The 21,121-nt window shown below is 41.5% G+C and overlaps 1 protein-coding gene across 2 annotated transcripts in view; it reads right to left on the bottom strand.

Moving 5' to 3' along the window:
- Window positions 1–284: 284 nt before the first annotated feature.
- The window catches only part of PREP (prolyl endopeptidase), a 136,847-nt gene continuing 116,010 nt past the window's right edge, over window positions 285–21,121 (bottom strand). For both annotated transcript variants that reach the window (XM_082475203.1, XM_082475204.1), the window contains exons 11-15: window positions 20,684–20,820; window positions 19,436–19,530; window positions 15,629–15,760; window positions 4,491–4,647; window positions 285–1,024 (exon numbers count right to left, since the gene is read on the bottom strand). In XM_082475203.1, coding sequence (XP_082331329.1) covers window positions 730–1,024; window positions 4,491–4,647; window positions 15,629–15,760; window positions 19,436–19,530; window positions 20,684–20,820 — 816 coding nt within the window. In that variant the 3' untranslated portion in view covers window positions 285–729. The remainder of the gene's footprint in view (window positions 1,025–4,490; window positions 4,648–15,628; window positions 15,761–19,435; window positions 19,531–20,683; window positions 20,821–21,121) is intronic.

Below are 21,121 nucleotides of genomic sequence, written 5' to 3'. Positions count from 1 at the left end.
TGAAGTTTCAGGTCCACTGATTTTTAGGAGGCATCCAAACCAAAAGAGCCCCTGACGAGACGATCAGCTGGCTGAGTGGTTAATATGTAAGAAAGACAGTAAGCCACCTCTAATAGCTTCCTCACCATAAACAAGGGAGCTAGATGGACGCACTCCGCCTCCGTGCAGCGCTTACAGTCTATGACTTCATCGCTTATTCCCACAGACAAGTGACGGGACGCAGTGCAGAATGACTGCACTACTGGGGTTGCTCCTCAACACAAAGGAACCAGAAATAAAGCCTCTCATTCTTAAATAACATTTATTATTGTTGCAAAGAAGTCTTTTTCAGGAGAACAAGTCTCACATTTATGTAAAGGTATATTGGTTATAGTTAGAGAAGCAAGTTTCACTGAGGTGCTCTATATGAAGTATGCCTGACCATGACTCTGAATTCAGCAATCTAATATTCACAATGTGTTGGCTGCCATTAGCTATTTATCCGAACATGCCTTTTTTTCCTTTTAAAATATGTGCCTGCACAGGGTGGAAAAACAAACGCCAAGGGCCTGCTAAAAAGGAGAAGCCTAGAAAAGATAAAATTCCCACGGCAGTTCTGTTCAGCTGCAGTCCGCGAGTGCAGGAACAGTGTTCGTGTGGGGAGGCATTACGCCCAGTGGTTTCTCGGTTTTAATGGTGTGAGAGCCCTTGAGGTTTTCCGCAGCGGTCAGAGGGAGTGGGAAATGCCATTTACTGAATCCAGTCGATGTTCAGGCAGCGCGCTATGAATGCAAACATGTCTGACACTTCTTCTATTACTTTGGCCGTGGGCTTCCCAGCCCCGTGGCCCGCCTTGGTGTCCACGTGGATAAGCAGGGGATTGTTCTGCTTCCGACTGCGGCCCACCAGGTACTGAAGGGTGGCAATGAACTTCAGGGAGTGAAGCGGGACCACGCGGTCGTCATGGTCCGCAGTGAGGAGAAGCATGGACGGGTACTGGATGTCGTCTGCCTCTGGTAGCTTCACGTTGTGCAGTGGAGAATATCTGAAAGGCAAAGGCACTTTGATGAGGCCAGATATCAAAATGAGAGTTGTGTGTCCACTAGGATAATCAGGGGGACCGGTGGGCACAGTGACCTGCGTCGTCTACCCGCCTACCGTCACCGGCAGTGAGGACTGCAGCCAACTGGTCCATGGGTGACCACTGCAGACTAAGTTACATCACGCTTTGGGCTGTGAATGGCCAGGGCTATTGGAAGCTGGGGATCTGTGTCGTTTATTTCACTCCCACTTTGGAAGCCTGTGTTAGAAAGAAACAGGGCTGTTGAAACAACCCAAAGTATGTGCATACTGACTGTCTTGAGGTGAATATTTTCATATTCTTCAGACTGACTTTTTCACTGCTACAAAGTGGACTAACTGTCCCTTTGTTTATATTTTACATGAAAAGATTTTAATTGAGGTATAGTTGATTTACAATATTCGTTTCAGGTGATTCAATATTTTTATAGATTATACTCCATTTAAAGTTATTATAAAATATTGGCTATATTCCCTGTGCTGTAAAATATATCCTTGTAGCTTCATTTTATACATAAGTAGATTGTATCTCTTAATTCCCTACCCCTATCATGCTGATTGTTCTTTTTTTTTTTTTGTACATGGTACTACAGTTACTCTTTTATTTATTTATTTATTTTTTAAATTTATGGCTGTGTTGGGTCTTCGTTTCTGTGCGAGGGCTTTCTCTAGTTGTGACAAGTGGGGGCCACTCTTCGTCGTGGTGTGCGGGCCTCTCACTATCGCGGCCTCTCTTGTTGCGGAGCACAGGCTCCAGACGCGCAGGCTCAGTAGCTGTGGCTCATGGGCCTAGTTGCTCCGCGGCATGTGGGATCTTCCCAGACCAGGGCTCGAACCCGTGTCCCCTGCATTGGCAGGCAGATTCTCAACCACTGCGCCACCAGGGAAGCCCCCTGATTGTTCTTTTAAATCACTGATTGTGAATAGAATGGGTGCAAGCCTTTCTTTTGTTGAAGAACCTGAAATCCACAGCATACAGCAGCTTTTTGCCTGTTTAGTACCTATAAAACCTTTATTCTGAGCTCAGCTTGGCAGTCTGAGGAAGACCACGGGTCCCCTCTGGGCCTAGCTTCCTGTCTGAAACCAGGGAACCTGAGCCGCTGACCCCGTGCTGGCTCACAGTCCGGCAGAAAGAAACTGCCTTTGGCCAATGGTGAGAAGGTTAGTGGAGGAGACACCTTCTGAAGCACAACATAAGTACAATCAAATTAAACAGCGATTGATAATAGTTAAGTGAAAGACATCTCTGGATATTTTTTCTTTACATTTTAGTCCATATGGGTGTCATGTTTTTCAAAGTGTTCAGTATTAATGAATTAAATAAACTATTTTAGTAGAGTTTTATTTTGGAGGGTAAATAGGCAAAAATAGTAAAATTTCTACTCAGTTAACCAAGCTAAGACTAAAACCTTGTGGGGTTTAGTCTCCTAATAGATAAGATGGGGGTGCCAATGGATCTGTTTTCTGATCTCATTGCAGAGTATTTCTGGATCAACCCCAGTCCTCCAGATAAGGGTTAGTTCTATGGGAAAACAAGTCTGGAAACTCTGCCTACTAATAATGCCTCTCCCCACCTCAAGATTGACGTGCCACATTTATACATTCAAGACTCTGAGAAGTTCTGTAGAAAAAAAGTCTGTTAGGCTTTATTTTTCTCAGCCTTTCACAAACTTGGAAATTTAAATTTTTGGGGGCGTGGGGGAACCCCCTTCAATATACTGGATTGAGCTCTCTGTTCATTGGGAGTAGCAAGTAAGAGGAAAATACAGCTCTGTGGGTGCTAGGTTAAAAAATTAAAGTCTGAAATAGGAATATCACGGACATCTTGAGAGAAAAAATATTTAGAACTCTTTTTTTGCTTTCAAATTTAATTTTAGAAGTATCAGGTTCCAGCAAATATTTTGTTGCCTTCAATATACAATTAACTCAGTATTTTCAACTGAGTTTAAATGGGACTTATCCCCCTAAGTGCATATTTTCTTAAGGTTAATTGGAACTATGGCTTCTTCAAATATTCAGCTTTCACCAGGATGTGTCAGTGAGGCTACTTGTGTATTTTAAAAGTTAAACTTTCCCCCTCCTACAGAACAGAATTGAGTAGTTTAAAAGTATTCAATTAAAAAAATTCAAGTCATTTTAGCTGAATTTCTAAGTGGAGAGCTAACCATACAAAGCACATCAAATGAAGGAAAAAACCTGACTTCAGAAATTACTGTATCAAAATTTATAATTGACTGAGAAGACTGGGGAGAGGGGACATAGGCTGCTGGTGCTATTCCAAGAGTAATTCCTAAATACTGCTGGTAAAAATCCAAAAACCCCTACATGTGGGAAGTAAAGAGAGTGAAGAGCCAAAAAAGAATGTAGCTTGCAGTCTTGAGAATCTAAATGTTTGCCATTTTCTCACTGTTATCGCCAAAGTGTTGAGGGATACGAATATTTCAGTAATGCAACTTGTAGTTTCAAATATATGTGGTTAAACTGAGAGCACAAAAAAAGTTTAACTCTTCTTGCATATATTCCTCTTCATTTCCTTATTTCTTAATTTAGAAAAAGAAATCCCATATTTATGTAAGTTATAATGACTTTTTAAAAAAATTATTTTTTAATTGCTGCATTAACAAATTACCACAAATTTAGCAGCTTTTAAAAACAACATGGATTTCTTATCTCACAGTTCTATAAGTCAGAAGTCTGGCTTGGCTCAGCTGGGTTCTCTGGCTCTCTCAAGGCTGAAATCAAGGTGTTGGCTAGCTGGGCACTTATCAAGAAGTTCTAGAAAAAAAATCTACTTCCAGACTCATTCCAGCTGTTGGCAGAATGCGTTCAGTTCCATGTGGCTGTAGGACTGAGGTCCTTGTTTCTTTGATGGCTGTTGGTTGGGGTTGATCTCAGGTCGAACAGGCCCCCTTCCTTCAGTTTCAAAGCCAGCAATGGTGGCTCTAGTTCTCCTGTCCTCCTCATGCGTCCAATCTCTCTCATCTCCCTTTCTGCTGCATCCCCGACTCCCACCAGAGAAAGTGCTCTGCCTTTAAGGGTCTGTCATTAGATTGGGCCCACTCGATAATCCAGGATAATCTCCTTATCCTGGTCAGCTGATTAGTAACCTTAATTTAATCTGCAAAGTCCCTTCACAGAAGTACCTAGATTAGTGGTTGACTGAAGAACCAGGGGACAGGAATCCTGGAGGACCACCTTTAAAATTCTGCCCATCACATCTTTGTAGTTTGTTGTTTTTGTTTTTGTTAAAGACCAGATCAAAACCAGGAAGGCAGGTATTCCCACCACTTGCCCTACTTTTGCAGGAAATTACATGCAAATATGAGATATTGAAGGGCATGGAGTCAAACATTTATCCGTTTGACTATGTTCAGTATTCTGGTATCAAATTGTTAGCAGCACAAATATGTCAATATGAATTAAAACCTTACTTGATGAGCCAGTCAAAGTGTTGTTTGTTGTCTGAGCACCCATAATCAGTGGTCCAGGCGTGACCAATCGTGTATTTATGGAACTTCAGCATGTCCATTACTCCAACTTGGGCAATAACACACCCAAAGAGGTCAGGACGCTGATTTGCACATGCAGCTAAAAATCAAGATAGAAAAGGGAGGTGGTCCATCATTAAACATCTATGTAATAAGCAAAACCAAAACAGAGCAAAACAACACTTAAATGCTTTCAGAACCCTGGTTGTCTTTCTTCCAAGAGCACAGAAAGAAACCATCAGAAATCACTTGCCCAACAGCCCACAAGCTTTCCCCCCTCCTTCCAATATATCGGAGGGGTGGGTATTGTCATCAGTAGTAGAGATTTACTCCTCAAAGTGAATCTCAGTGGAGGAACATTATATGAAAACCTCTAGGACTTTCTGTAAAACCTGTGTCCCCTCCTGCCATCCCCAGTTGCTTTCACAGGTGATGCAGGAGGCTAACGAACTTGTTCAGGATCTCAAAACTAGCCTGTGATATCGTGACACAATAAGAAATACCTGTTTAGTCTTTGTCCCCAGTTCCTAGAACAGAGCTCCTAAAACCCTTGGAATTTCCTGAGTGACAGGGTGAGAGGAGTGTCTTTCATAATTCATAACTAACCCCTTTCAACCGTATCTGAGTTCATGCTAATGAGGTGGCTCTTGGTGGGTCCCTAGATAGCTTCAGGATGGGAGCTGGTTGCCCAAGGAACCAACCATGTGATTAGAGGATTGGATCTTTTGGTCCCACCCCTGACCTCTGGGCAGAGGAGAGGGGGTGGAGATCAAGTTGGTGATTAACAGCTATTGATTTAATCAATCTTGCCTGCATAATAGAACTTCCATAAAATCCACCAAACAATGAAACTTGGAGAGCTTCTAGGGTGGTGAACACAGGGAGGCGCTGGGACGGTGGTGCGCTAACAGAGAGTATGGAGGCGCTCTGCATGCACATGCCCGCCCATACCTTATCCTATACGTCTCTTCCATCTGACTGTTGCCGAGTTCTATCCCTTATAACAAACCGGTAAATGTAAGGAAAGAGGAGGGGGACATGGGAACCCCCAATTTATAGCATGGGAGGTCCAGAACTTGTGATTGGTGTCTGCAGTGGGGGCAGTCCTATGGGACTGAGCCCTTACCCTTTTGGGTCTGTGCTAACTCAGGGTAGTGTCAGAATTGAACTGAATTGTAAGACACCCAGTTGGTGTATGGAGAGTTGGAGAATTGGTTGGGGTGGTATGCCCCCCTTCCCACATTTGGCATCAGAAGTGTTGTGAGCAGAAATGGCTCATACAGCCCAAAGCAGAATAGGGCCTAAAACCCAGCTCGGAGCTCTAACCGATATTGACACACCTTCTTGTCCTGTTGTAAAAATACTCTTCTTTGTACACTTAAAACCTTATTTTTTGGAAAATTCAATAAATGTTTATTGAACACCTGCCATGTGCCTGGCACTACGCCTGGGGATATGTCAGTGAATAATTTAGTGGGAAAGATAAAGAAGTGAACAGGCAATTATAGTGTGGCAATCACTACTGTTGAGAAAATACGGGTGCTATGGAAGTAGGGCATAGGCCAGTGTACGGAAGTTCGGGAGGCTTTGGGAGGAAGTAAGATCAAAGCTGGCACGACTAGGAGTTAGTCAAGGGATGTGAACTTTTCCTGCCTCTCACAAAAAACTGTTCCCACCTCAGTTCTGATTTCAGTGCTTATTCATGATACTGAATCCTGAGTCCTACCCCTGCAGATCCTTTTCTCCCACTCAGAGGTGGGAGGTGCAGGAACCTGGAATCTGCTCTTTTAAATAAGCATCTCAGCATCCTGATGGAGGAACTCCATCTCTGAAGGTCCCTTAAAGGACCTAGTTTGTTAAAAGGCATAAATGAATTCCTGAATATAAAACTCCAAAAATAAAATGGAGTTTTATTGGATGAACCAGTAAGTTACAACACAATTCTCCCACTACTGAAATCAGATGGTATTTTCAACGTCCTTTCCCATTAAAAATTTTAGATTCACCCTTAGTTCTTCTTTCTTTTACACTTCATATTTAATTCATATGCAAATTCAGTGGGCTCAAATTCAAAATATACCCAGAATCAGACCACTTCTCACTACTTCCATCGCCACACCCAGGTCCAAGCCACCATTTTCTCTCCCTGGGACAGAAGCCACCTACCTGGGCTCCTGCTTTTCTTCTGCTCTTGCCTCCCCTTCTGTCTACCCTTACACAGTAACGGGATCAATGCATGATCCCGATTTAAAAAAAACATGTCAAATCATGACACTTCTCTGCTCCAAACTCCCCCAAAGGCTTCTCATTTCACAGAGTAAACCATGCTCTCTGCTCTCTCTCTCCCCTGCTCTCTGTGCCCAGGCACAGACATGGGCCTCCGGGGCCCATTGCTGGCCTCGGGCATATCATCTACCTCCTCTGACTGGAACGAAAGCTCCATGAAGGCAGAGCTGTTGTCTCTTTCGTTTGCTGACATATGCCCAGTATCTGGAAAAATGCCCAGCACTTCTTGGTGCTCTATAAATATTTGTCGAGTGAACAAATCAAATTTGTAGTTATTCGGTATTTAAGAATATTATCCATCTCCTTTCTCAATTTCTTTCCACAAGCCACACGACTTGTGGGATCTTAGTTCCCCGACCAGAGCAGGGATGGACCCCAGGCCCCTGGCAGTGGAAGTGCAGAGTCCTAACCACTGGACCGCCAGGGAAGTCCCTCCATTTATTTCTTTCTTCTCTTTTAAAATTGAAGTATACCTGACTTAAAACATATTAGTCTCAGGTGTAAATCAGTGATTCGGTAGTTCTATACATCACAAAGTGATCACCATGATAAGTCTATTTACCATCTGTCATCACACAAAATTATTAAATATTATTGACTATACTCCCTATGTTATCTGTACATTATATCTCTGTGATATTTTTATAACAGAGTTTGGACCTCAATCACCCTCATCTATTTCACTCATCTCCCCACCCCACTCCCGTCTGGCAACCACTAGTTTGTTTTCTGTATCTGTGAGTCTGTTTATGTTTGTTCAATTGTTTTCTTAGATTCCTCATGTAAGCGAAATCATATGGTATCTGTCTTTCTCTGACTTACTTCACTTAGCAAAACACCCTCTAGGTCCATTCATGTTCTTGCAAATGGCAAGATTTCATTCTTTTTTATATGGCTGAGTAATATTCTACTGTATGTATTATTATACACACATATACACATCTCCTTTATCCATTAATTTATCAGTGGACACTTAGGTTGCTTTCATATCTTAGCAACTGTGAATAATACTGCAGTGAACATAGGGGTACATATCTTTTTGAATTAGTGGTTTTGATTTCTTTGGAAATAAACTCAGAAGTTGAATTGCTGAATCATACAGTAGTTCTATTTTTAACTTTTAAGGAAACTTCATACTGCTTTCCATAGTGGCTGTAACCAGTTTATATTCCCACCAGTGCATGAGGGTTCCCTTTTATCTGCATCCTTGTCAACACTTGTTATTTGATGTCCTTTTGATACTAGTCATACTGACAGGTGTGAGGTGGTATGTCATTGTGGTTTCGATTTGCATTTCCTTGATGATTAGTAATGTTCAGCATATTTTCATGTGTCTATTGGCCATGTGTATGTCTCCTCTGGAAAAATGTCTATTCAGGTCCTCTGCTCATTTTTTAATTGAGTTGTTTGTTTTTGATGTTGAGTTGTATGGGTTCTTTGGATACTTTGGACATTAACCTCTTATCAGATATATTGTTTGTAAATACCGTCTCACATTCAGTAGGTTGTCTTTTCATTCTGTTGATAGTTTTCTTCACTGTGCAAAAGCTTTTTAGGTTGTTACAGTCCTATTTGTTTTTTGCTTTTGTTTCCCTTGCCTGAGGAGACATACCCAAAAAAATCTTGTGAAGACCAATGTCAAAGAGTGTACTGTGTTTTCTGAGAGTTTTATGGTTTCAGTTCTTACATTTAAATATTTTTTTGAGTTTATTTTCACATATGATGTGAGAAAGCAGTCCAGTTTGACTCTTTTGCATGGAGCTGTCCAGGTTTCCCAATACCATTTACTGAAGAGGCTGTCTTTTCCCCATTGTATATTCTTCCTTCCTCTGCTTTATTTATTTATTTATTTATTTTAAACATCTTTATTGGAGTATAATTGCTTTACAATGGTGTGTTAGTTTCTGCTTTATAACAAAGTGAATCAGTTATACATATGTTCCCATATCTCTTCCCTCTTGCATCTCCCTCCCTCCCACCCTCCCTATCCCACCCCTCTAGGTGGTCACAAAGCACCGAGCTGATCTCCCTGTGCTATGCGGCTGCTTCCCACTAGCTATCTATTTTACATTTGGTAGTGTATATATGTCCATGCCTCTCTCTCACCCTGTCACATCTCACCCCTCCCCCTCATCCTCTGTTTTAGACTGACCATATATGTGTGGGTTTATTTCTGGGTTCTCTATTCTGTTGCGTTGATCTGTATGTCTGTTTTTGTGCCAGTACCGTACTATTTTGGTTACTACAGTTTGTAGTATAGTTTGAAATCAATGAGCATGATACCTCCAGCTTTGTTCTTCTTTCTCAAGACCATTTTGGCTATTTGGGGTCTTTTGTGTTTCCAAATAAATTTTAGAATTATTTGTTCTAGTTCTGTGAAAAATGCCATTGGTATTTTGATAGGTACTGCACTGACTCTTGTACATTGCCTTGGGTAGTAGGGTGATTTTAACAATATTAATTCTTCAAATCCATGAGCATGGCACATCTTTTAATTTGTGTCATCTTCGATTTCATCAGTGTCTTACAGTTTCCAGTGTACAGGTCTTCCACCTCCTTGGTGAGATTTATTCCTAGGTATTTTATTCTTTTTGATGCAATTTTAAATGGGATTGTTTTCTTAATTTCTCCTTCTGATAGTTTGTTAAGGTACAGAAATCCAGATTTCTATATATTAATTTTGTATCCTGCAACTTTACTGAATTCATTTATTAGTTCTTTGGTGGCATCTTTAGGATTTTCTGTACATAGTATGTCATCTGCATACAGCGGCAGTTTTACTTCTTTTCCAATTTGAATTCCTTTTATTTCCTTTTCTTGTCTGATTGCTGGGGCTAAGACTCCCAATACAATGTTAATAGAAGTGGTGAGAGTGAGCATCCTTGTCTTGTTCCTCACCTTAGAGGAGATGCTTTTGGCTTTTCACTGTTGAGTATGATGTTAGTGGTGGGCTTGTCATACATGGCCTTTATTATGTTGAGGTATGTCCCTCTATACCCACTTTGCTAGGAGTTTTTAATCACAAATGGATGCTGAATTTTGTCAAAAGCTTTTTCCACATCTATTGAGATGATCATATGGTTTTTCTTCTTCAATTTGTTAATGTGGTGTATCACACTGATTGATTTACAGATATTGAACCATCCTTATATCCCTGGGATAAATCCTACTTGATCGTAGTGTATGATCCTTTTAATGTGTTGTTGAATTTGGTTTGCTAATACTTTGAAGATTTTTACATCTGTGTTCACCAGTGATACTGGCCTGTAATTTCCTTTTTTTGTGATGTCTTTGTCTGGTTTTTGTATCAGGGTGATGCTGCTGGCCTTGTAAAGTGAGTTCAGATGTGCTCCTTTCTCTTCAGTTTTCCAGAAGAGTTTGAGAAGATATGTGTTAGCTCTTCTCTAAATGTTCTGTAGAATTCACCTGTGAAGACATCTGGTCCTGGACTTTTCATTTGCTGGCAGTTTTTTTTTTTTTTTTATATTACTGATTCAACTTCATTACTGGTAATTGGTCTGTTCATACTTTCTATTTCTGCCTGATTCAGTCTTGGGAGATTGTAAGTTTCTAGGAATTTATCCATTTCTTCTAGATTGTCCACTTTATTGTGTATAATTAGTCATAGTAATCTCCTATGATCCTTTGCATTTTTGTGGTGTTTGATGTAACTTCTTCTCTTTCATTTCTGATTTTCTTTGGGCCCTCTGTTTTTCTTGATGAGTCTGGTAAAAGGTTTATCTTTTTATCTTCTCAAACAACCAGCTCTTAGTTTTATTGATCTTTTCTATTGTTTTTTAGTCTCTATTATTGCTCTGATCTTTATTATTTTAGTTACTTTAGGTGTTAGGTTAGATTGAGATTTTTCTTGTTTCCTGAGGCAGGCTTATAATGCTATAAACTCCTTTGGCTGCATCCTATTGATTTTGAATCATTGTGTTTCCATTTTCATTTGTCTCCAGGTATTTTAAAATTTCCTCTTTGATTTAACAGTGACCCCCCGCCTCCGGTTGTTTAGTAGCATATTGTTCAGCCTCCATGTGTTTTTTGCAGTTTTTTTTCTTGTAGTTGGTGTCTAATCTCATACTGTTGTGGTTGGAAAAGATGCTTGATGTGATTTTAATCTTCTTAATTTAGTCAGACGTGTTTTGTGGCTTAGCATGATCTATCCTGGAGAATGTTCCATGTGTACTTGAAAAGGATGTGTATTCTGCTGCTTTTGGGTGGAATGTTCTTAAAGTCCATCTGATCTAATGTGTCATTTAAAGCCAGTATTTCCTTAATGATTTTCTGTCTGGAATATCTATCCACTGATGTAAGTAGAGTATTAAAGTTCCCTGTTATTGTTTTACTCTCGACTTCTCCCTTATGTCTGTCAATATTTGCCATGTACATTTAGGTGCTCCTATGTTGGGTGCATAAATATCTTTAAAAATTTTATTTTATATTATAGTTGCTTTACAGTGTTGTGTTAGTCTCAGGTGTACAGCAAAGTGATTCATTTATACATATATGTATATCCATTCTTTTTCAGATTCTTTTCCCATATAGGTTATTACAGAATATGAGTAGAATTTCCTGTGCTATACATTAGGTCCTTGTTGATTATCTATTTTATATATAGTAGTGTGTATTTGTTAATCCCAAACTTCTAATTTATCCCCCCCCAACACACACACCTTTCCCCTCTAGTAACCATAAGTTTGATTTTGATATCTGTGAATCTGCTTCTGTTTTGTAAACAAGTTCATTTGTATCATTTTTTTTTGGATTCCACATATGAGTGATATCATATTGATATTTGTCTGACTTACTGCACTGACAACCTGTAGGTCCATCCACGTTGCTGCAAATGGCATTATTTCATTCTTTTTTATGGATGAGTAATATTCCATTGTATATATGTACCACATCTTCTTTATCCATTCCTCTGTCGATGGACATCTAGGTTGCTTCTGTGTTTTGGCTATTGTAAATAGTACCACAATGAACACTGGGGTGCATGTATCTCTTCGAATTATGGTTCTCTCCAGATATATGCCCAGGAGTGTGATTGCTGGATCATATCATAGTTCTATTTTTAGTTTTTTAAGGAACCTCCATACTGTTCTCCGTGGTGGTTGTACCGATTTATATTCCCACCAACAGTGTAGGAGGGTTCCCTTTTCTCCTGGGTGCATAAATATTTATGAATGTTGTATCCTCTTCTTGTATTGACCCCTTTATCATTATGTAATGCTCTTCTTTGTTTTTTGTTACAAACTTTGTCTAAATCTATTTTGTCTGAGTATTGCTACCCCAGCTTCCTTTTTGTTTCCATTTGCATAGAATACCTTTTTCCATCCCCTTACTTTCAGTCTGTGTCTGTCTTTGGATCTTAAGTGAGTCTCTTGTAGGCAGTATATAGTTGGGTCTTATTTTATTATCCATTCAGCCATTCTATCTTTTGATTGGACCATTTGGTCCATTTACGTTTAAATTAATTGTTGATAGGTATGTACTTATTGCCATTTAAAAAATTGTTTTCTGGTAGTTTTTGTAGTTCCTTTTTGTTCCTTCTTTTTTGCTCGTGTATCTACTATTGATTTTTGGTTTTGGTTATCAGAGGCTCATACATAACCACCTATATATCTTTGTGATTAAGTTGATGATCTCTTAAGTTTGAACACTTTCTAATAATCTTGCATTTATATTCCCCCCTGCCATATTTAATGTTTTGATGTCATATTTTAAAACTTTTTGTTTTGTGTATCAACTTAACTACTATTGTGAATATAGATGATTTTACTACTTTGTCTTTTAAACTTTTTACTGACTTTGTAAGTAGCTGATCTACTATCTTTATGTTTACCTTTACTAATAAGTTTTTTTTCCTTTCATAATTTTCATATTTCTAGTTGTGGTCTTTTTTTTTCCACTTAGAGAAGGCCTTTTAACATTTCTTCTAGAGCCAGTTTAGTGGTCCTGAACTCTTTTTAGCTTTTGCTTGTCTGTACAACTCTTGATCTCTCCTTCAGATCTGAATGATAGCCTCGCCAGGTAGTGTATTCTTGATTGTATGTTTTTTCATCACTTTGAATATATTGTGCCACTCCTTTCTGGCCTGCAGAGTTCCTGCTGAAAAGTCAGCTGACAGTCTTATGGAAGTTCCCTTATAAGTAACTAGTTGCTTTTCTCTTGCTCCTTTTAAGAGTCCCTCTGTCTGGGTGTGGACCTCTTTGGGTTCATCTTATTTGGGACTCTCTGTGTTTCCTCAACCTAGATGTTTGTTTCCTTTCCCAGGTTAGGGAAGTTTTCAGCTATTTATTCAGATAAGTTCTCTGCCCCTCTCTCTGTTCTCCTTCTTGGACCCCTAAAACGTGAATGTTAGTTTGCTTGGTGTTGTCTCAGAGGTCTCTTAAGCTATCCTCATTTTTTAGAATTGTTTTTTTCTGTTCAGCTTGGATGATTTTCACTATTCTGTTTTCCAGGTCTCTGATCCATTCCTCTGTATCATCTAATCTATTGTTGATTCCTACTAGTATATTTCTTATTTCAGTTATTGTATTCTTCACCTCGTTTTGGCTCTTCTTTATATTTTCTAACTCTCTGTTAAACGTCTCATTGTGTTCATCCATTCTTCTCCTGAGTTTGTTGAGCATCTTTATAATCATTACCTGAACTCTTTATTGGATAAGATTACTTATCTCCACTTTGCTTAGTTCTTTTTCTGGGGTTTTATCTTGCTCCTTAGTTTAAGAACATAGTTCTGTCTTCTAATTTTGCCTAATTCTCTGTGTTTATTTCTGTGTATTACATGGGTTGGTTATGTTTTCTGAGCTTGGATAAGTATCCTTAATATAGGTGATATCCTGTAGGGCCCAGCAGCAGACTCCCCTCTGGTGACCAGAGTTACATGCTCTAGGGGTGCCTCCTATGTAGGCTGCACGGGCCCTTCTGTTGTGGCAGGGCCAACTACTTTGGGCATGCTGACAGGCAAGGCCTGATCTCTGCATGACCAGAGCTGGTGCCAGTCTGCTGGTGGTGGAGTGCTAATAGCCAGAGAGAGGATCCAGAATGGTTCTTGTCAGCACCAGTGTCCCTGTGGTAGAACGAGTTCCCCAAAATGTCTGCTACCAGCACCTGTGTCCCCAGTAGAAGTCCCAGTTGCCTCCTGCCCCTGTGGGAGGATCTTCAAGGTTAGCAAGGGAATCTGACCAGCCTCCTTTCAAATGACTGCCTCTGTGCCAGGACTCAGAGCGTGTGAGATTTTGTGTGCACCCTTTGAGACTGGAGTCTCTATTTCCCACAGCCCTCTGGCTCTCATCAAAGTAAGCCCTGCTGGCCTTCAGAGCCAGACGTTCTAGGGGCTCATTTTCCTGGTGTAGGACCTCTGGACTGGGGAGCCTGATATGGGTCTCAAACCCCTCTCTCCTTGGGAAGGACCTCGGCAATTGTTATTATCCTCCCATTTGTGGTTTGCCTGCCCGAGGACATGGGTCTTGACTGTACTGTGCATCTGCCTCTCCTTACCCATCTCATTGTGGTTCCTTCTTTATATCTTTGGTTGTGGAAAATCTTTTCTATTAGTCTTCAGGTTGTTCTCATACATAGTTGTTCTGTAAATAGTTGTAATTTACAGAACAACTCCCGTGGAAGGAGGTGAGCTCAGGGGTTTTCCTACTTTGACATCTCGGCCACATCTCTACCCTTTCCAAATTTAAACAAATTATTTGGACATATATATATTTTACCTCCATGGGAAAATGTTTTTTTCAAGACTATATTCCATTGGGGTAAAGAAGTAATAAGGACAGGAATTCAGGTTTTGACACATCAGTAAATTTCAAAGACAAGGAAACGGAGTGAATGTGTCAAGATCCCCTGACAACAGTGGATTGAAAGCTAAAAATTGTCACATGTGCTTTTTAGGTTGAGTCTATTTGTGCTATTCTCCATTTGTACAACGGCCCCTCGTATCCTAATGACACTGGATGTAGGACCCAGCAAGCAAAGTTCGGGACCACTGTAAATGTTCATTACAATGTTAAGTACTGTTGAGAGACAAAAAGCAAAGTAAAAATTCATTAACTACCAAAAATTAGGAAAATCCACTTAGAGGCAGTGCCACATAGAGGTTAAAAGAGCAGAATCAGAAGCCACGGTGCTAAGCATCAACCCCAGCACTACCATCACACTAGCAAGCTACTCAACCTCTCAGTGCCCCAGTGTTGTCCTCTGTAAAACGGGGATAATACCTGCCCCCATCTCCCAGGCCACGTTCATGCCAAGGGCTCAGCACTGGGCCTGGCAAGGTGCTCAGCAAGGGTGAACTATTTCATTACTATGAAGCTGTGGATCCATCTTTGCATGTACCTCATTTTCCTTCATGACTTATTTCTCTGCACCCACAGCATCTAGCATCCCATGGCATAGGTATTCAACAAATGTTTAGTGATGATCACAGCTTACAAGTTCTGGGTAACACAGTCAGAGGTGTGTTACTAGGCTCAGTCATGTGCTGACTGAACCCTAGAGACCTGTGGGTCCAGTCTGTGGGGAGGGGGAGAGGGAAGGGTAAGAATTGCGGTCCAGTCCAACAGAGCTCAGAACAGGGAGGAGGAATGGCTTTTCAGGCTATGATGAGTTGAGTCAGTAGTTGTGTCTTCAAATGTCATTAATTAGATGCCCAAATACAAATGGGTTTTGCTTTTTCTGTACCACTGCTCCCATCCATGAGCCAAAGTAAACCAGAGTATCTGAAAACTCCAAGAGTTCACTAGTAAAGTACAATGAATAAAAAACCCAGTTCTCACCTACTAAGAGGCCTCCATTTGAACCTCCATTAATAGTCAGCCTCTTGGGAGACGTGTAACCTTCCTTGATAAGATATTCAGCAGCACACTGGAAGTCATCAAAGCAGTTTTGTTTGTTGGCCAAGATACCACCTACAATGTGCCAAAGTGAAAGATAGTTAATTAACAAAACATAGAAAAAAAAATCACATTTTAACCTAAGGGAAATTCAAATGATGATAGGGCATAGTTTCAACTACTGATCAACTTAAACACAATGGACTAACACTACATTTTAGAAAAATGCCTCAGTTTAAATTTTGTTATGCGTTGTGGAAATCCATCATCAGTGCCACAACTGCCAATCCATATGGTGCCTTTGTATTTTTCTAAAACCTCTTAGAACTTAAAAGGCAAATGCCCCAAAGGGAAGAGATGAGCTGTTATGACGTCAGACAACCATGAGAATGAAAATGTGAAAGCATGTCAACAAAAAGAACCTGTGTTTTGGGAGGAGCTGGACTCAAAACTGACACAAGACCCAGAGCAGAGTCCAGTCCTCGAGTTCCACACAGCACGTGACAATGGGGATGAGCGTGCTGCCCCCTCCCTGGGAAGATGAAAGTGCTCTGCGCGGACCTCCCTGGTGGCGCAGTGGTTAAGAATCTGCCTGCCAGTTCAGGGGACACGGGTTCGAGCCCTGGTCCCGGAAGATCCCACATGCCGCGGAGCAACTAAGCCCGTGTGCCACAACTACTGAGCCTGTGCTCTAGAGCCCGAGCCACAACTGCTGAGCCTGCACGCCACAACTACTGAAGCCCGCGCTCTGCAACAAGAGAAGCCACTGCAATGAGCAGCCCGTGCATCACAACAAAGAGTAGCCCCTGCTCACCAGAACTAGAGAAAAGCCCGTGCACAGCAACGAAGACTCAACGCAGCCAAAAATAAAATATAAAATAAATAAATAAATTTTTAAAAAAAGAAAGTGCTTTGTGCAGAGAGGTGCACTTCTCACCCCTCCTCTCTGCAGGAGTCTGAGGTGGGGACGTGATTACGAGAAGGAAGCTCTCTGACTTTGCCCTTGGGTACTTAAAGAACTCAGGTAGGAATTAGGTGGGGACGTGGTGCTGCACAGAGCAGCCCATTAGTTTCTCTAGGCTTGAATGAAGATGATCTCAAGCATCTCCTCAGAGAATCTGGGCTTTCTCATCTAGAAGCCATTCCAGTGTAGAGCCAAACAAAGAAACTACTTAAAGAGAGGAACATTTGTAAGGCCTTGTAATATCCAAAAGTAAAGGCCAAAAGTCAGTCATGCCCACAAAGGAATGGATGTCTGAAATAACTGCCAATGAAATGAACAAAAAGCAGACATAGATCTAATTAGATATTTGAGATTAACCATTTTTGCAGAAATTCAATTAAAGATGAAGCAGTGCTACTGAAGAAATTTTTTCATATCAAAACAAATGTTATTAAGATTTTAATAAGAAATTATTGGTGAATTAGGATGGCTAGGATTACTTAGTTTCCAGGAATAATAATATTTTGGGTATATGACTATATTTTTTGAAGAGCATTAAATTTTAAACTCAATTAACAGAATGGAATCTAGATTTATCGAGGTTCAATATGCTAGGGTCTAACTAGAAAAGTTCCATTTCAGGCCCTTTCACTGCCTAAATTAGGAGAAAGTTTATGATCAGTCTAAACAGAGGTAATCAACTTTTAGCTTCAGTCAAGCTGCAAACTCCCCTCCCCCCAAGACTTCTGGATAATAACTTGGTTATAATTAATACAGAGATGAGAGAGTTGACCAAGACCAAGGGCACTCTTCCCTACCAGAGCATGGTGGACACCTGAGGACCAGAGGAATTTTATGGCGAAGAACTTGGGTTCTTTGAGGAGAAGGCCACTGGGTCAGGAGTCCGTGCATGTGGGTGTTTAAGTGTGTACATTGAACATTTTTAACCAGGAAACTGGGCGAGTCAAGGGGTCCAGACTTAGCATATGGATTTGGGATGTACATCCAACATAAGGTGTGTAGAGATTTTACTTTTATTCCCCCTTTCTTAGTCATCTCTTACTATCACAGTTTCATAGTATGATTTTAGTGTAATTAAACTCTAATATCAGGTCCAAGTCAAAATGATACAATGAATTCTATGCTGTTTCAAATACAGTGACAATCAATAAAGCCTTCAAGGATGACACCTGGCCCAATGATAGCTGGCAGGCTGGGGGCCCATGTGTTCATTAGGGACACTTTTTTTTTTAAGAATTTCACTTTTTTATCTATCTATTTATTTATTTTTGGCTGTGTTGGGTCTTCGTTTCTGTGCGAGGGCTTTCTCTAGTTGCGGCAAGCGGGGGCTACTCTTCATCGCGGTGCGCGGGCCTCTCACTATCGCGGCCTCTCTTGTTGCGAAGCACAGGCTCCAGACGCGCAGGCTCAGTAGTTGTGGCTCACGGGCCCAGCTGCTCCGCGGCATGTGGGATCTTCCCAGACCAGGGCTCGAACCCGTGTCCCCTGCATTGGCAGGCAGATTCTCAACCGCTGCGCCACCAGGGAAGCCCAGGACACTCACTCTTGCTAAGATGCTCAAATAGTTTGCTGTCTGACATCAGTCCTTGGGGTGCACGCTGAAGACTGAGGATTTAGGCTTGGGCCTTTCCTGCCTCCTGACATCTAACAGGTACTTATGAAAAAAGCCCTTTACAGCTCTACCCTCATCTTTGCTGATCTGATCGATGCAGAAAACCAGAGCCTGGGCCTCAGCAGGTAGAGAAGAACAGGTGGGTGTACGGATCCGAAGGGTGGTCTCAGACGCTCCTACTGCGGGAGAAGAGCCTCCTCACCACGTGCTGCTGGCCAAGCCTGAGCCCGGGGGGCCGCCCTCGTGCCAGCAGACTGTCTTACACAGGATGGCTGATGTTGAGCGGGGAGAAGCAGGGAGCCGGTGGGAGTGAAGCGGCTTCCCACATCCTCCTCTCCCAAACACAGGAATAAGGTAAGGGAAGAACATCTTCAAGTTATTGGTTAGTCTATGCATTCCAGATGCACAAAAGCCTGGGAGACGGGGTGTGCTCCATATAGAGAGAAAAGGAAGAGAGAGATGGGGCTTTAAAAATAAAGGTTGCCATATTTTTTTTTAAAGAAAGAATGATAATCTGGGGAATAAAGTTGAATATAGGAGCAGTTTCCTCAATCAACTAGAATACATGCTTCAGGAGGCCAGAGAACAGGGACTGAACCATTAAAACCAGAAAAGAAAAATGACTGTGTTCTTGTGTTTATCTATCACGTGCAGGTTTTATTAGAGTCTCAGCAGCAACGCTAGGAGGATGCCATTTCTCAGCAATGTTGGGAAGATCAGAGAAGACAAGCAAAAGATGCCCCAACTGGGACTAGGGAAGCTCTATTTTAGAGTGCTCTTTTCTTTTAAGAGAAAATGGCCTGTTTTTTGCAGTCTGTTTTGAGATAGCCGATAATGCTAAACAGTAAAAGCCAGGCTAACAGGAGAAGGAGACACAATAAATACCAAAAGCATGCCCCAGACTCACTTCTGACAGTGACTGATAGATAAAAATGTACCCTATACATGCATGGCTAAAAAAAAAAAATTGATTATGGTATGTAGGAGATGCGTCTGAAAAAGGCGTCCTTCATTCAAATAGACTGCAAAGGAAAATAAACTGTGAAAAGACTGAGCTGTTTAAATTGAAAGGGGGAATGGTGCCTGCAATGTGTTTGGAAGCATCCTTTTCTGCCCCTAATCCCCTCGGCTTGGACTATGCCATATTTGTGTTTCTGCAGAGAAAATACCTCACCTTTATGCCACGTCTCTCCGTATTCCCCACCTCCTCTGATGTTGGCCACGGCAAGGACGCCACCCATGTGTCTCACAAAGATGAGCCTGGACACACTGAGAGATGGTAAAAACAGTTAAGCTGCCACTCACTGCCCAGTGAGGACCGCTGTCCTCCTCCACCACACCCGCACCCGCAGCCCTGCAGATGCCCCGCACGTGCTGTCATCTACGTGGAAGCCCAGTACTTTCACATTGCTCGATTTAAGTGAAATGTTACAACTTCTGCCTAGTGATTAACTGCAAAGCTCATACATTTTCAGGAGCATTCAGTATACCTCATTTTAAACAACTGTCTTGGCAACCAAAATACTGCCACCCACGTGACACAGCCCTGGTCTGAATGGTGCTGTGCTTGTTACACACCCGGTAATGGCCCCTGCTACCATCTCTCCCAGTATCTCTCTCCAGATTGTTCAAGTTGGAAAAAAGAAAGCTCCTTCTGAAATATGAATTTTAAACAGATTTTCCAGTTTTACAGAAATTTAGACGTTGAAACTAGGTGTGAGAGAGGTAGAGGAGATCAGGCACACTGACCAGAAAGTAAGAACGGAGTGCCCAGGGCTGGAGAATGTTTTCTAGAAATAAAGAGAAGAAACTACAGCACAAAGCTTCTTTAGAAAGTTTGGTATGTTTTCCTCCCTCTCTTTCCACTCTGACCCTAACAGTACTGAGTGAGGTTATTTTTCTGTTTGCTGTTAACTAAAATTAATTTTGCTTTGAGAACTATTTCTGAACTTTATTCACTCTTCCTTTTAGTAACTGGGGAAACTGTGGGCTTCTGCAACCTGAGGCTCAAGATGGTCTGGCTGCTAATTTCCTGGATGTTGAAGATCAGAGGAAAGGAGAGTTTGAGGTCGGTGATCAGACCATACACCCATGTGGTCCTCTCTTCAACATTTTTCCTATACCTCGGATGGTCTCTACTGAAACTACCAGCATATCCACTGGTTCAGGGAAGAAAATGGTGTAAGGACACTTCCTCACTCATCTCACTTCCCAACACAGAGCAGGCTTAACGAATACTCGTTGCACAAATAAACAAAGATGAGCTCTGCTCAGGAATCAGTGTTGTCTTGATCCAGGTTCCCCTGTGGGGACCAAGGGGATGGGGCTCAGGTGCAGAGGCAGTAGACCACCAGTCTCTGGTTTCTCCTCACTGTCTGGAGAAGATCAGATACACGCTGAAGTTCCGAGGTGCCATGCTTACCTGTAGTTGGGTGTGATAGATATGTTGAAGCCGCCGTAGCCGTATAGGAAAGCGGGATGAGAGGCATCCAATTTTATGCCCTTTTTATGCACGATGAACATTGGAATCTTCGTACCATCCTTGCTAGGGTAGAAAACCTAGAACAAAAGAAAGCAGAACAGCTAGATTTAGCATTCCTGAGTAAACACTTGCATGCTTTTACATGGGAAAAACAGACAGGTAGTAAATTCTTCAAGATGTAGAGTAGCACAGTGAAAATCCAGTACCACTAAAAGGGCTAGTTGATGGGGGAGCATATTTCAGTTTTTATGGAGACAGTGTGGAGTAGAGAATATAGGGAGACTTGACTTTGACTTCTTCTTCCACTCTCAAAAGCTCGGTGACCCCTGGCAAGTCTGTCCTCACTCAGCTTTAGTTCTTTATCCGTAAAATGTGGCC

The sequence above is a fragment of the Balaenoptera physalus genome (assembly GCF_965194825.1).
Source record: "Balaenoptera physalus genome assembly, chromosome: 9".
NCBI lineage: Eukaryota > Metazoa > Chordata > Mammalia > Artiodactyla > Balaenopteridae > Balaenoptera > Balaenoptera physalus.
Note: the sequence above shows the minus strand (reverse complement) of the source record. Positions and strands in the feature narration are given on the sequence as shown.